Genomic DNA, 16,169 nt, shown 5'->3' on the forward strand with positions numbered 1-16,169 from the left:
CTTATCCGAGACAATCAGAAAGTTAACCAGGTGATCAGTATTTAAAATTAGGTAAAATAAAAAGCCACGTTGCCTGAGGTAAAAAACAGACAACCCAGCAAAAAATAGAAAATGCACCACCCACCTTACTTGTCGGTTTTATATTGTCAATGTCTGATAGTAGCATAAAGTTAATAATAATAACCCATTGACTCCTAAACCGATCATAACCGGCCGCGTGTGATCACCCCTGAATTCCCTAAACCAGCCGTAAAAATGGCGTCTTGATCTTAGGCCTCTACCCAGTCCCCCTTTGTAAATCTGTATTTTTTGTTGTTATGGAGATTTAGTAAGATAATTGACCAATCATTTGTCGTCTTGTGAGCATATTTTGACAGCTGATAAGAGACCCCACGAGGGCTGGCTTTTTGCCCTTTCGATCGTGTGATCAAATTACACGAAGACAACAGCTGATGCGTCAGATAACGCATCAAATGATGGGGATATCCCTGCTTTTTTTTTGGATTCGGAGGATCTAGGGATGTAAGGTTTCTTTTATGGTTTTCCGGTAAGAGGAGGGCATACTAGGGACAACAATTTTGATTTAGATGGCGTTAAGGTGGCTGAACACAGTTTTTGATACCTATTTTTCATTTACCTTTTTCTCTAAAACCCTTGATCCTTTGGTCGCCAAAATGGTAGCAAGCAAGTCAACAACACGAACTTCGGTTTTTTGCTAGTTAGGTGACGTATATGCCGTTTCCATGGCAACATGAATAAATATAAACAGGCCTTTAAAATCAGTTTTGTTCATTTGCAGAAAACCTGGTTCTTAGATTTTCTTTCTCTGGGGTGCAGGGGTGGTGCAGTAGTGAGAGAACTAGCCTCCCACCAATGTGGCCCGGGTTCGATTCCCAGACTCGGCGTCATATGTGGGTTGAGTTTGTTGGTTCTCTATTCTGCAACGAGAGGTTTTCTCTGGGTACTCCGGTTCCCCCTTTCCTCAAAAACCAACATTTGACTCGATTTACTTTCATTGTTCATTTCAGTTTACAGTGTCCCCAATTAGCGCTCCAGCTAGAACGACTAGACACTTAAATAAAGTTCCTTTCCTTTCCTTCCTTGTAATTTACATGCAACAAGCTTGTAACGATGCTCACAAGTTAACACTATTTTAATAGTAATTTGACAGAGATATCTTTAATTATTCCTTGTTGAAGGTTCACTGGAATATCTAGAATTTCCTCTGTTAAAGTTAATTTTTTTTTCAATACTCCAGTTACATTGTACTTATTTCCTAAAATATTTTTGTGCCAAAATTTAATTTTATTAAATTCTAATGAGTGGTTCGCGAGAAATAGGCATATTTCCGAGAAAGCTATTCTGTATTCAATCGCAATTTTTAAACTTGCTACGCATGCGCTTCATTTAAATGGGTTCTTCGAGAACAAAAAAAAATCTGCGGATCGCAGATTTCTATGCATCGTTAACTTTTCTAACATACATTTCCCATAAAAGACTAAAACCATCAAAACACTTTGTTCAATAATGAGAAAAAATAGTACAGTTAGCGGAAGCATTGAGCCAATAAAAGGATTGCAGTATTGAAGCCATGCATGTTAATTTTTGTTTTGCAATCCTTGCGCACGTGCTGCTTTGCATTAGCAAGAGCGTGTGCGAAAACTGTGTTCGTCCTTAAAAGTGACGAAGAAGACAGTGACAACAAAGCAAAAGATGACACCGATGATAAACAAGAAGCTCGCTGGAATGACCAGCTCGACAATATTCAAGTACCAGATTTCTTGGAAGCCGCTGGCTTTTATTTGTTTTAGATAATGGTAATGAATTAAATCTTTTTCTTAGTTTTCAAAAGAGGTGATCTATGGGAATTAATGGTAAACGAAACAAGTATGCCTGTCAAAAAATCTTGAAAACCCCTGAGCGCATTGCCTGTTTTCATGGAGTAAGCCGCGCAGAATTAAAGGCCTTCATAGCAATTAACGTAATAATGGGCATTGATTAGCTCCCAAATTTAGTTTTATATTGATCAACCAATGGATTTTTTGCAAATAACAAGTTTTTTTTGTCCTAATATAAATTGGTAATGGAAGGAATTTTCACCTTCGGCATACCTTCGAAGATCAGTATCTTCAACAAATAAATCAAATCAATCGTGCGTTTATATTCCGCAAATGCAAGAATACCTCCAGCGATTTTCTCTGTGGTTTTTCTTGTGTTGTGTAAGTTATCTTTTAGTGAAAGTTTTCAAAAGAGCACTTTTCTACAAAATTGTTTGTTCTCTCATGAAACATGATAGTGATCAATTAACTAAATTAATCTTTTGTGTATTTCGACCAGCAGAAACTTGTGGTGAAATTTTGTTTCGGTAGCGGCGTTTGTACATAATTTTTGCACTTATACCTGCAAGAAAACGAAGTGATTGGAATAAAATAAAATTTTGAACAATTTTTATCCATTGAGTGGTTACACTTAACTGTAAATTGCACAAGGCATATTTTGAGTTAATATGTATTTCTCAAGCGCTTTGTTGAGTTAGCGATCAAAAACTTTCTTGATTGCTTAATGTGCGCTGGTTTGAAAAATCTACCTTTACATTTTCAGTTGAGGAGGACGTGTTTTGAATCACTTTTAAGCAATATTTTTACATCATCTGGAAGTTCACTGTTTCTTCTTCAAGGTGAACCTAATTCTAGGACTCAGTATCTTGTGTACATGTACATATACTGTGCATATGGTGAATTTTTAACACTCGCTTACCACTGCTCTGCCTCGAAAATTGGCCAAGTAAGCTTATAAATCACACACAGCGCACACAAACTTTTCAATGGGATAATATTGATTTGCCACAGATGAGCACTTTTCATGTTTGAATCTGTACCTTTTACAAAACATTGTCAGATATTAAAATACAAGAATCATTATATATCACCAACAAGTAGACAATGGCGATCAAATATGCCATTTTGAAAATGCCAAGCCCAGAACACTAAGAACTCTGGGATGTTCAAGCTCAATTGCCATGACTATGATTGCATCTCAATATACCTGATGCATTTAATCACAGTGGGTTTCTTAATCTTTAATGGGCAACTAAGGATATATCAGGGCAACGAAATTCATGGATTTGGTCGCCTGGCCTTTGAAACAGGGACAGCCTGGATATTTTTATTTTATTTTGAGCAGTGCATACTATACATACATGTAGTTTGTAAAATTTCGAATTTTCAAAGCATTATTGCTCATAGAATTATCAGAGATAGCTCATTATGCAAGTTTGCACTTTCAATATTCAGTACTTTATTCTCTGCTAGCTGATTAGAAAACGATATCCTTTTGCTAATGAGGCAACAAAATTAATGCAAGCAAATATTTCCCTATTGCAGTGGCTAAGAAGGTACGCTTTTGTGCAAGAGCATGGAGTAGTTTTATGCACATTTTCCATTTTTTTTATTACTAAGTTTCATTACTCTGATGGTTAAATAGGCAAAGTATGGCATGGAGCTCTCTCGTGGGAGTTGCAGGGCCTCAGTGACTGGATGAACATTGCAAGAGATAAAGAATTGCAGATAAATGCTTCAGTTGGGTGTGCTTCATTTACTTGAAAGGCTGTAACTCTCGTTGCCATGGTACGTTTGGAAGATAATTCACGGCTCACGGATGGTAACTAACTACAGGTTTTCTCTACATGTAATTCCCCTTTTGAACCAACACACAATCAGATAACTACATGTATTCACTTGTAAATAGGGAACAGACTGCTGCCCTGGGTTAATACTTAGATAACAAAGAAAGGGACTAAATGCACATTGGAACAGTTAATGGGAATTCAAATTTCCAAGGATTTTGAAACAAGTAAACAAGACTCAATGGAATCTTTCACATATATCCATCTTTAGCTGAATCTGACCACCACCTCCCATGGTGGTTCAAACAGTGATCAGACACCTGCACATTAGCCACTGTGGTAGCACCACCTGCTCGAAATGAGTGCAAACTAAGATATTCCTTGAGTAATTTAACAATGGACTCTCTTGCCTTGGTATAGCTGAGTGGTTTCACCTTCTGTATAAGTTTGAAAGCTGACTTTATCTTAATTAATGGCTTTTAAAAAGAAATAACCTGAACTCTTATATCCTGCGTCAATACCAGCCAAAGTAAGGTATATCTCAAGAATCATGACCGGGCATGCCACTTAAGTTTACATGTATGAAATCCACTGATGACCACTTCATCACCATACTGCTCTGTTTGCTCTTAGAAACCGAAACTGGTAAGTGAGATTCCTTAATACTAATTATTCTAATACGGATAGTCCTCTATCAATTCACCTCCTACTTGCAAAGGAAGAATCACCTTTCTGGCCACCAGAGTGGGAACCGTAAACACCACTCAACTGAGACACTCAACATCTTGATGAGCTACATTATCCTTGAAGCAATGGATAAAAAGAAGGTCTCAGCCCTTAATGTGCTCCTCAATTTGTCTAAAGCCCTTGACCGTATTAGCCATCACATCCTCCTCCAGAAACTGAGCGACATCAGGGCTTCCCCTAACACGGCTTCCTGCTTTTACAACTATTTAAGTGGAAGATCTCAATCAGTACGCATTGCCTCCTCGCTCCCCATCACTCACGTTGTTCTGCAGGGTGCAATACTTTTGCCTCTTCTATTAATTTTTGTATCTACAGTTGTAGATGAACGATCTTCCATCTGTGACCCAAAATTGCCATCTCGAGTCCTACAGGTGTACATTGATGATTCTAAACTTCTGATGTCCTTTCCTATAAAAGACAGTGAAACAGCTATTAATCTCATTGAAGGAGACCTTAACCCATTGAATCCCAGGGGTTCCCCATTGACGAGTAAAATCATCTGGCATTATACAGAGTAAAATACTAAGTATGACCGGTTCAGGCCGGCTTGGGAGTCAATTAACTTAAACGGGTAGGAAAGTCGGCTTTCTGTAAGGTCTCCGATAGATTATCTGTATGAGAGAAAATCCTCTGACTCAAGTTTAATCCAAAGAAAAAGTCAAACTTTTTCATCTGTGCTTGGCATCCGATTATTCTACCACGAACATCTGATTCTAGTCTCGTTTCAAGGCAATCATTCCATAGCTTTAACAATGCGTCATATTTGTCGATGACTCTTTGGAAACAGGTTACTCTCACAGTCCACCTTGTTGCACAGAATTTAGTCAAGCCGGATGCTGAAATGCCTTCTTCTTCATCTTCCATTTCTATATTTGACTTAATTTGGCCGAGCAAGTTTTCTCGTTTTGGCTTGACTAGCTTAACAATTTCATTTTTGTTATTTACTGTCTGACAATATTTTGCAGTGACTCGTTGCGTCTTTTACACTTAACTTAGCGAATGAGCGTGGCAATGTTTAAGTCTTCGTGCGCCTCCAGCGTGTCATCAACCCGTCTAAGACAAATAGTAAGCTGCTCTTGGTTATTGATATCCGTATACTCGTCAGCAATTATTGAAAAGAAGTTGGAGCGTATATCATTGACCAAATCCCTTTGCTCTTGATGGGCCATAATCGTGATGATCTCATTCTGGATATCGTGACTGGTGTACTTGTCGTCTGTCTTTTGAATCCATTCCAACAAAGCAGAGTCATCCTTGGCTCTCAGTTTCAAAAGCTGGACAAAGTTCGATTCATCGTCTGTTCCTCCCTGTATTGCTTGTCCTTGCCGGCAAAGGTATTGCAAACACTCGATAATTTTAATAAATATTGCGACAAGATTTCGGAATATTGACCTCGTTTTTTTGAATTTATCAAGTGCCTTTTTCCAGTTCGAAAATCCTCCTTTAAGGAATGGCTATTTCTTCTTGGTGGCAGATATCAAGTTTTTTTGGGCGTTCTGTTTTGCACAAATAAAACATAGTACTGAAATCATTTTCTTCGTTATAATGAAGCCAGGGGAACTGCTCAAACCATTTTTGCTGAAAGGAACGATTTTGCTTGCCATAGCCCTTCTTTGGGAAGTCAAAGTTCTTGGGGTGGAATGCAGAGCTAACATTAAAAGGGCCGGAACTGGGAGAAAGTGACTTTAAAGACTCTGGCTGCGACTCTACCTCGACAGATTGAGAGGGCGAGCTTAAAACAGATACACCAGTACTTGCAGTTTGAGAAGGAAAAGAACATCCCTGCTGGCTGATCCATACAACATGCTCCATTCTTGGGGGTGTACTTACAGGACTCTCACATCGATCAGGATCATTTTCCATTTCCTTAGCAACAGAAAATATTTTTGGCAATAAGGAATTAGCAATCTGGAAGGGTTGCCAGTGTACATAGGTTTCGCTTTTAAGCTTAGCACGCGCTTCTTACGATTGCAAAGGTGACATGTAGTTGCTTGTTTCAATAATCTAATAAGGAGTTTGTCACATCAGGCACGTTGGAATTTAACTGGGTTTCAGTATTTGCCGTTGATATTTTTAAGTTTTGCTTCTTTGTATTTTCATCTTCGAAGACGCTTTTGGTTAAAAGAAAATTGGCAAAATGGTGCAAGCTAAACCTGATGACGACTCAGGCTCATTATGGTGACACTGCCAAGATTATGTAAACATCTGGACAACTGGGAAATTCCAACGTGCCTGGCACATATATAAAAATAAAAATACTCGCAACTTCAATGTTAAGTTTTGAATCCCAAAAACGAATTATTAAAGGTAAGGAAATGAAAGTCAGAGTATCATCAAGGCTATAGTATGTTATGGTTATGCTTTGACTATAAAACTGTTACCTTTGATTGGCAATAGGCTTGCCTTTTGAAAGAAATCGGAAATCTTGGAGGGCCTTTACCGTTTGCATCCTTTCCGGCTCTCTTCGCCATCCATATTGCCGTAGATCATGTGAGCCTCCTGATTGCTGATAGTAGTTGGATTGTACGACCCAGGGTGACTGCAGCTATACATCAGTCTTCGTTTGAGGTACTTCTCGCGATATTTCACGGAAATAGCGGAAACATGCCATTGCTCCGACATTAAGTGTGCCGTACTGATTACAATACCGTCTCCGTCAAGAGGTTTGGGTTTCTGATGATACTCATGGAAGTAAACAACGACTTCTATAATAGAGCTTAAGAGAAAACATAGAAACCATGTCCTAGGAAGGGCCGCCATATTGCATGTCCTAAATGAAGAAATTAATTTATCGCGTACCACAACGCTCACTGGCGAAAGTCTTCATTAATTATCGCATATCTATGAAAGCAGCAAAACAGTAATTTCCCCCCCCCCCCCCAGCCCCCCCGGCTCCGCGGTCCCTGACCAATATTAGTGAAACAGAAAGGACAAAGTCTCCCAATAACTTTGGAAAAAAATATTTTTCAATTGAAAAATTACTGTTTTGCTGCTTTCATAGATATGCAATAATTAATGAAGACTTTCGCCAGTGAGCGTTGTGGTACGCGATAAATTAATTTCTTCATTTAGGACATGCAATATGGCGGCCCTTCCTAGGACATGGTTTCTATGTTTTCTCTTAAGCTCTATTATAGAAGTCGTTGTTTACTTCCATGAGTATCATCAGAAACCCAAACCTCTTGACGGAGACGGTATTGTAATCAGTACGGCACACTTAATGTCGGAGCAATGGCATGTTTCCGCTATTTCCGTGAAATATCGCGAGAAGTACCTCAAACGAAGACTGATGTATAGCTGCAGTCACCCTGGGTCGTACAATCCAACTACTATCAGCAATCAGGAGGCTCACATGATCTACGGCAATATGGATGGCGAAGAGAGCCGGAAAGGATGCAAACGGTAAAGGCCCTCCAAGATTTCCGATTTTTTTCAAAAGGCAAGCCTATTGCCAATCAAAGGTAACAGTTTTATAGTCAAAGCATAACCATAACATACTATAGCCTTGATGATACTCTGACTTTCATTTCCTTACCTTTAAAAATTCGTTTTTGGGATTCAAAACTTAACATTGAAGTTGCGAGTATTTTTATTTTTATATATGTGCCGGGCACGTTGGAATTTCCCAGTTGTCCAGATGTTTACATAATCTTGGCAGTGTCTCTCAACCATAGATGTTGGTTGCTTAAAATTGATTGAACACTTCACGTGACTTTTTCCTTTAGATTTACTCGAATTGTGGATAAAAATGTTGCGGAAGCGATTGAAGTATTTGAAGGTGAAATTTATCGAATTTTGACCAGAAATTGCTGCAATGATCATGATGTTAGCTCTTTGACCTACTGTGTAGTCTTCGTTAACAACAGGCGTTTTTACCTCTATATGGATCGCTTTTATTTAGGATTTCTTATCCTCCAGATATCAACCAAATTAATTAATGTAAAGGTGGTCGCCATTTATGAAAGTGGTCTATACCAAGTATGTTTCTCTCACAATTAAGCCGTCTGACGATCTCGTAAGCATAAAACTCAGTTATGTACAACTAATATTTTGTCGTAGATTTTCTCTTTTATTCAATTACAACGCTCTGCAAACCGCTTCGAGCACTTCTTCCCTGAAGACTGAACTACTTTCACAGATATCTCGAGAATTGCACGCAATTAGATGCACGGGAATTTTGACTATCATCACGAAGTGCTAAGTGCTCTTTTCCCAAACTTCAGCACTACTGGCGTCTGCAGGGACTATAGTCTGTAAACGTCACAAAGTGTCTCCTAAAGTCGGTTCCCCGAGTTAAGGAAAACAGCTGCTTTCACCCTGACCAAAAAATAATACTCAACGTTGCACGTACCTTATTGCCAGAAATAGGTAACAAGTGCTAAGACTGAAAGGGATTCCCTTTGTTGGATATTATCTAAATTGGGCGTGCATCTAATTATTTGCATTTCTGGACATAAGTGCGAGTAGAAGAAGGACGTAGGAGGAGAACGTAAGCGGTGGAGTATAATAATGCAAATCACTGTTATTTAGCACGAGGTCTTGCCATGTGTTTCTGTTAAGGTCGCCACGTAAATGAAAATTAGGTTACAAAAAGTGTCATGATTTCGAGTATTTGGAATAAAGGAGCACAACAAAATTGCAGAAGCCCGTAGGGCTAGTGCAATTTGCAGTCTTACAAGTGTGTATCTATTCCAAATTGAACTACCGAGGAAAACCATGTGATTACTTATTACTGCTATACATGAAAAATGTTCGAGAGCGCTTATCATAATTATGCAGAAGTTACGCACGCGTATCACCTCCAACTTTTGCGTCAAACAGGGATCGCATTTAATTGGCTAGCACTGAGTATTTTTATCATTGTTGACCAATCAGAATTCGTGTAGTTTGTTACCTCTTTGCACTAAATTTTCTCTTCTGCATTGAATTCTCTCTTTTGCTATGTGTCACCTGAAGACTGCATTTCTCGAAGCCAATCAGAATCCAGGAACTTTCCATGTATATCATTATCATTATTAAATATTAAGAGCGTGGAACAGAATTTTAGTACGTATAGTTGGGTTCTAACATCGGTTTGTCCCTAAATTACAGGTGTCAACGTTGAAAAGCAGTGCTATGCGATAAAGGATTGTTTAAAGCAAAATGAAGTGGGCGTCATGTAAGCGCAGGTACAGCCGAAAAAATGTTGGAACAAAAACTCACCTTAAAAGCCACTTGAAACCCCACAAGGGAGAAAAGCCATTCAGGTGTACACAATGTGGGAATTGCTTTACCCGTTCAGATGCGTTAACAAGGCATATCAGGACTATTCACGGTAACAATTACAATGGCAAACAACGTGGTGAGAGCTCAAGCAAAGAACGCTTTCTTCAACGCGTCCAGAAAAAGCATCCCCGAGGAAACCCCGGTCAAGCACCGTCCAATTGTCACAGTCACAAAAACTGCCACACAGTAAAAGTAACTGCTCAATGCAAAAAGTGCGGCAAACATATTCTGAAATCAAACATAGCGCGTCATGAAAGGATACATAGTGGTCAACGACCTTTTAATTGCATCCACTGTGGTAAGCGTTTTAAGGATTCAACAAATGCAGCACGGCATGTAGACAATGTACACAAAGCAGGGGAACGTTCAAAGGGTACACTCGGTGTAAAAGGACCTATTAGTGATATAAGAAGTAAGCAGCAACAAAACACAAGAAAGAGACTGTCAGATAAAATAAGACCAAGCACGATGATCGGTCAAAAAGGAAGTCTTAAAATCGAGCAACTAAAAAAAGTCGTACAAACAGGAAAAAAATCAAGTGTTTGTGAATTTTGTGGAAAGCGTTTAAGCACATTTGCAAACTTAATAAGGCACGTACGCATTCACACGGGTGAAAAACCGTATCAGTGCAGATATTGTGGGTTTCGTTTCAATGACTCAAGTGCACTAAAGCGCCACGAAGCAAGACCGCACAAAGAAACTGAATCTCGTAAAGTGATTGGCAAGTATGCTACGCAAGCAACTCTTTCCTGGAATCCTGTCAAACGGGTCGCAGCACAATCGAAGCAAAGCACGAGGGTCAGTGTTGATGCTCAAAGTCTAAATAAAAAACGACAACAGCTGTGCACAACTATCCCCACTGGGCGCGGACTGTTCAGGTGTAAGCAGTGTAAAAAATGTTTTCGGCAAAGATATCGGTTGGAAGTACATAACAGGATGCATACAGGAGAAAAACCTTACAAGTGCCAATATTGCGATAAGTGGTTCAGTGTATCCAGTAATCGCTCAAGACACGAAGAGATCCACAAACGAGCAATGACAATTGAGGAAAACTGGCAACGCAGAGCTGTCAGCCAGACACGAAGCCAAATGAAAGCAAGAGGACAGAAGAAGAACCGTTTTCGATGCCAACAGTACAAAAAGTGTGTTTCTGACAAGCGTCAGCAACACAAAAAGAGGCAACAGGACGGTTTACGCAGTAATTTGCTTGGAAGTCAACAGAAAAGACAACTTGTCTATTGTGAACATTGTAGTAAATACTTTTCCACCAAATGGCACCTAGCAAGACATAAAAGGACTCTCACGGGGGAAAAGCCCTTTCGATGCAAATATTGTGGTAAACGATTCAGCGACGAAACAAACAAGGGACGTCATGAGGTGACACACGGAAAAGTGGCAGAAGTGACGAGAATACAGAAAGCCATTCACACCAACAAAGCAAGTAACGAAACTCACCTTAGCTCAGACGGAAATAAAGGAGTTAAAAGTCTTCAATCGAGAAACGGACTCTTCAAGTGCGCCCATTGTGTGAAGAGCTTCCGCAAGCAGAGCTTCCTAGAAAGACACACAAGGACCCACACTGGCGAGAAGCCATTCAAATGTAGTTACTGTGACAAGTGGTTTCGTTTTAAGGGAAACATGCAAAGACATGAGAAAATCCACTTGAGAGGAGCACCTGTCGGGAAACAGGAACAAACTTCTCGAACACACATTTGTTGGATTTGCTCAGATAGTTTTCGTAGTGAGTTGACACTTCGTAAACATTACGATGATCATATGGTGCATCTTAACGAACTGGAAGAGCAAGGTGAAGGAAGCACTTGAAACAAACACATGGTTGTTGCATGGGACTTTCATGGAGAATTAGATCTCCTTTATCTCTTTTGAAGTAAAAATACGCGCTCCCCTTCAAACTGGTTTTACTGTTAAAGAAAGACAACAGCAAAGCGAAGGAAGTATGAGCTCAAGAAAAGATGGGAAAGTGTCTTTTTTTTAGGTTGTCACCGTCTTGTTGACTGATTGAACCGAGTAAGCAGTCATAATCACAGTTACAGCGTGGGGGAGCTAAACTTTACAACTTGTCGGTAAAGTCTACAAGTATCAGTACAAGGGTCAACTGGATCTGCCAAACCAGCAAATTTATATTGCAGACTCGGATAATAAAGCAAGGCTGTATGTACGGCTGAGGCTAGTATATTTTTCCAATATTTCGTATCTACTAGCCTTAGCCGTACAGCCAGCCTTGCTCTATTATTCGAGTCTCAAACGAAAGGAGACTATACATTGCCTGAGAGCTTATTAACCAAAGAGTTTAGGGAAAAGCACTTGGTGGGCAATATCAAGGATTACTTAAAAAGACATTTACTGCTAGACTTTTTGTAAAAATATTCGAATGGCTTATTATTTCAACCTCGTCCCCAGGATCTTCTTGGGTTTCAACGTGGAGCCGCTGTGTTGAAGGCCAAGAAGGCCCTGGGGACGAGTTTTTATTTGCAGCCATTTTTTGTGTGTGATTCGACATTAGGAAGCTTAAGTAAGGATGACGGCGACGGCTTCGAGAACGTTGTTTTAAAATATTATTTTCCGTTATAATTGTAGTAATTTTGCGATTACTCCAAGTCACCAGGCATAGAACGTGTGTATCAACATTCCTTGAATAAAACCGGTGATAACGATGTGGATATTAGAGAGAAAATTTAAAATGTATCGTAAGGTGTTCACGTCCTCCATATAACCTCAAATTTGGTCTACTCACGTCGTTCTCAGGACGGCATGGAAATGAATACAAATGTAAAATGCACATGAAGCGCTTTTTTGGCGTTCTTGTAGCCGTCGTCGTCCTTGCTTAAGCTCCCTTAATTTAACACAGGAACGATATTGCAAGCAGTAGTAATATCGGATTATTAAGGACGGTGCCTACTATTGTTATTGCGCATACGTTCTGCGCATCTCGAGATATTCGGGTTTCCTATCGGTGATGCTTACTAACATAGGGATGTTTTTGCGCGGTTTAAAACTCTCCGAATAAAGTAGATCTTAGTAGATACTCTTGATATCCAAAGAGAAAACTGGGGGTAACCATGCATTTTTTGAGAGATAATTAAGCTTCAATAACGCCATGCATGGCTTTGTATTTTAAAGCTTTTTACAAATATTATTCATGAATCATCTTTGAAAATTGCGTGGTTACCCCCAATTTACTTTTTGGATTTTAATAACACTTGTTAATATCTACATTTCCCGCATAATCGTAAACCGGGGAAAAAATACCTTTGAATTAGTAGGCAACGTCCTTAAAGTGAGTTCGACAATTACTTTGGTGGAAGCCAAACAGAACCAAAAAAATATTTCTTATACGTGGTCTTTCGACCACTTATTTATTTTACTAAAAGGTTTTTACAATTGATTTTTGTTGTCAATCCTAGGGTTTACAAAATGGTTTATATACAAAGTCAATCCTAATTTTTAGGTCATGTCCGATAAGCGTGGTTCAAAATCCTCTCGGTGTCAAGTCCAATCCAAGGTGTCGAGTCCAATCCAAGGTTTCAAGGCGGTAAATACAGCGTGCGTTCAAGGCACAAACATGCCGATGAAATGCTGCTTAAAGCAATAATCTTGTGCTATCCGGTCCGATCTGGTTGCCAAAAGTTCCAAATGAAAGTTTTTCAAGCATAAACATGTGGGTCAAGACGAAACTTTAGTAAAGAAAGGTTCCATATATTTGGGTGTGTTCTTTTCGCTGCTTGTGCAAACCGTGAAAGACCCGAAAGCAACCCCGCTGTGTGCAGTGTTTTGTATTTTGATTTGTGTATTGGTCAAAAACTCGTAAAGGCTCCTTCTAAAACAGGGAAGGGGGAATGAGAACGAGAACGGGGAACGGGGAATCTCTAACATAGGGAATCTCTAAAGTAGGGAATCTCCAAAAGGGGGATATCTCTAAAATCTCTTAACTCTCATTTTACCCGAAGAATGCTGGTTTGGCCAGCCGAAATATAGTACAAAACTAAAATCAAATCTACGTTGTATCGGCTCTTGTTCAAAAATTTAGCTTCCAAGAGCGGGAAGTACTAAAATAAGGAATCTCTGAAAGGGGGAATTACTAAAATAGGGAATCTCTAACATCTCTTTAACGCCGAAGAAAGTGTGACAGTCATCAATCACCGGGCATGAAATTAATGGCTTTCAGGTAGCGCTGCGTCAAAACCTTAAGAAATCTATCAGCAGCTGGCAAAACACGGTCAATTTCTTACTGTGGTCGCAAGCCTTACATACAGTATATTTATTTAATGCATGTATCCATGAAACGACGCAACAGTGAAGGTTGTGAACAAGCCTTAGACTTTAGCGATCGGCTCGCTTCTATCGCCTTTTCAGTTTGGCGTTCTTTCTCCGCCGCTAGCCGTAAAAAGAAAGAGGGGCCTTTACGGAGCTCAAAGTGTCTCAGGCTAACATCAGTACTGATTTCGCTTAAAATTGTGGGGAATTCAGTTACTGAAGGACGTAGCGTCCGTTAAGGTTTCAATGGATTCGTATTAGGCGGCCATCGAGAGCTAACAGATTACCCTTGCAAATTAGCAATTTATAATTCTTTGCAACGAACAGTGCTCCTCTTTTTACTGGGTTGCCAGTATGGCAGATCCCAGTCGGAAAGTGGGTGGGATTTGTTTATTTTATTTTATTTTATTTTATTTTTTTTTCCGTGTCGGTAAAAGTCTTGCCTATCACTCCCCTGGTAAGTGGCGTCTTTGTGCATAGAGCCTTCTGTGCGTATTTTCTTAGGATCGAGAAGGTAGTGGAAATGCGTAGATTTCTCTGGTGGACACAGTAGAATCTTTAACTTTACCTGCAAAGGCGTCGAAAGTCATGTAACCCGAATGGCGTTTTAGTGGATCCTTAAACAAAATATACCCTTATGGAGATCCATAATGGAGAGTCAGTTGGATAAACTAGGCAGGCGGTGAAAAACAAACACCTGGAATCTTAAAAGCGACGAGTAATGGACTTCGACAACAATCTATCGCCCGTCGAGCCGAAATCAAAGTGAGCCGTATTTTTAATATTTGACCAAGTGTGCTGTTATGTAGAACACTGAAACCAAATGGAAAATTCTCTGGTAACTTATGGGTTCAACAACGACAGAGAACAAAGGGAACACCTTAAGTGGATCTGTGATCAACTCTTCACAGTCTTACGTAAAAAATAATAATTGGAAATGTGACAGCCAAGAATTATTTGAAAGAAAGCTTGTTGTCTATTTTGTGCTTCATTATTCAAGGAAAAGGTTCTTCATGGAAACGGTTTGATCCTGAAATTTAGTTGCGGATATTTGACACGATTGGGTTTTTTGACACGATTGGGTTTTTGCCTCTAATAGCAAATATGTTGTTTGTTTCAAAAAATTGGTCTCTGGAAAAGGTCGCATTTATGGATTTATCATGTTTTATAATATGCGAGCTTAACTGGATAGTTTTTATGGTAATATTAAAGCATTTTCGTGTCAAAATGAAGTTAGCGTCTTTCTATTGTGCTAACTTAATTAAATACAAATATACATTCTGCCTCGTGAGTTTGTTATTCTCGTTAACCAGCAATGGCGTCAAAAGTCATTGCAACGCGAATGGCGTTTTAGTCAACAAAATATGCTCTCATGGAGCTCAAGAAGGGAACGTCAATTGGATGAACAAGACAGGCGATGATGATCTGGAATCTTAAAAGCGACGAGTAATGGACTTCGACAACAATCTTTCGCCCGTCGAGCCAAAATCAAAGTGAGCTGTATTTCCAATATTTTATCACGAGTGTAGTGTTAACCAAATGGAAAATTATCTGGTAACTTATGGGTTCAACAAAGTCAAGTAAAAAAAATCATTGGAAATGTGACAGTCAAGAATTATTTGAAAGAAACCTTGTCGACTATTTTGTGCATCATTATTCAAGGAGAAGGTTCTTCAGGGAAGGGTTTGAACCTGAAATTTATTTTGTTGCGTACATGGTAATTTGACACGATTGAGTGCAAGCAATGAAATAGGAAGAGGTTTTTGCCTCTAAGAGCAAGTATGTTGTTTCTTTCAATAAATGTTTCGCTGGAAAGGGATTCTGTGAAATTTTCTGCCTTTGTGAATTGTAATATCATGTTGTGTATTGAATTTTCGAGATTAAGGTTGAAATGTGATACGGCAGGATATTTTTAGTATTGCTCTGTAAGCAGGAAGGGTTCGCGAAAATATGCAGGTCTGTTGGAAGCGTGCTTGAGTTTCAACAAAATGAGCCCCAAAATCAGCAAAGAATCGTGATGCCGATGAATAATAAAGTAGCTGTTATTTCCAAAATGATGGAATTACCTGGTGATAAATAACCTCGTCTTGGAGAGTAAATTTTTGGCTTTGCAGAAACAATAATCAACCTCAAGAGTTGGGCGATTGTGATCTTTGCTTTGAATTCGCTCATTTATTGTCAAACTTTATAACACTTGACAGGAAAAGAAACTTACGAAAACCCGGTATCTTGACATCATTTGACACAGATGCTTCAC

At 39.3% G+C, this 16,169-nt stretch overlaps 1 protein-coding gene across 4 annotated transcripts in view; it reads left to right on the forward strand.

The window, feature by feature from the left end:
• LOC138024477 (zinc finger protein 721-like) overlaps positions 1-13,357 on the forward strand; it is a 14,543-nt gene extending 1,186 nt beyond the window's left edge. For 2 of the 4 annotated variants that reach the window (XM_068871682.1, XM_068871685.1), the window contains one exon: positions 9,464-13,357. In XM_068871682.1, coding sequence (XP_068727783.1) covers positions 9,515-11,461 — 1,947 coding nt within the window. In that variant the 5' untranslated portion in view covers positions 9,464-9,514 and the 3' untranslated portion in view covers positions 11,462-13,357. Of the gene's footprint in view, positions 1-3,483; positions 3,661-9,463 lie in introns of all 4 variants that reach the window. The other 2 variants (XM_068871684.1, XM_068871683.1) reach the window with 2 other exon arrangements.
• The last annotated feature ends 2,812 nt before the right edge of the window (positions 13,358-16,169 follow it).

This window comes from Montipora capricornis, chromosome 11 (assembly GCF_036669925.1).
Source record: "Montipora capricornis isolate CH-2021 chromosome 11, ASM3666992v2, whole genome shotgun sequence".
Classification (NCBI taxonomy): Eukaryota; Metazoa; Cnidaria; class Anthozoa; order Scleractinia; family Acroporidae; genus Montipora; species Montipora capricornis.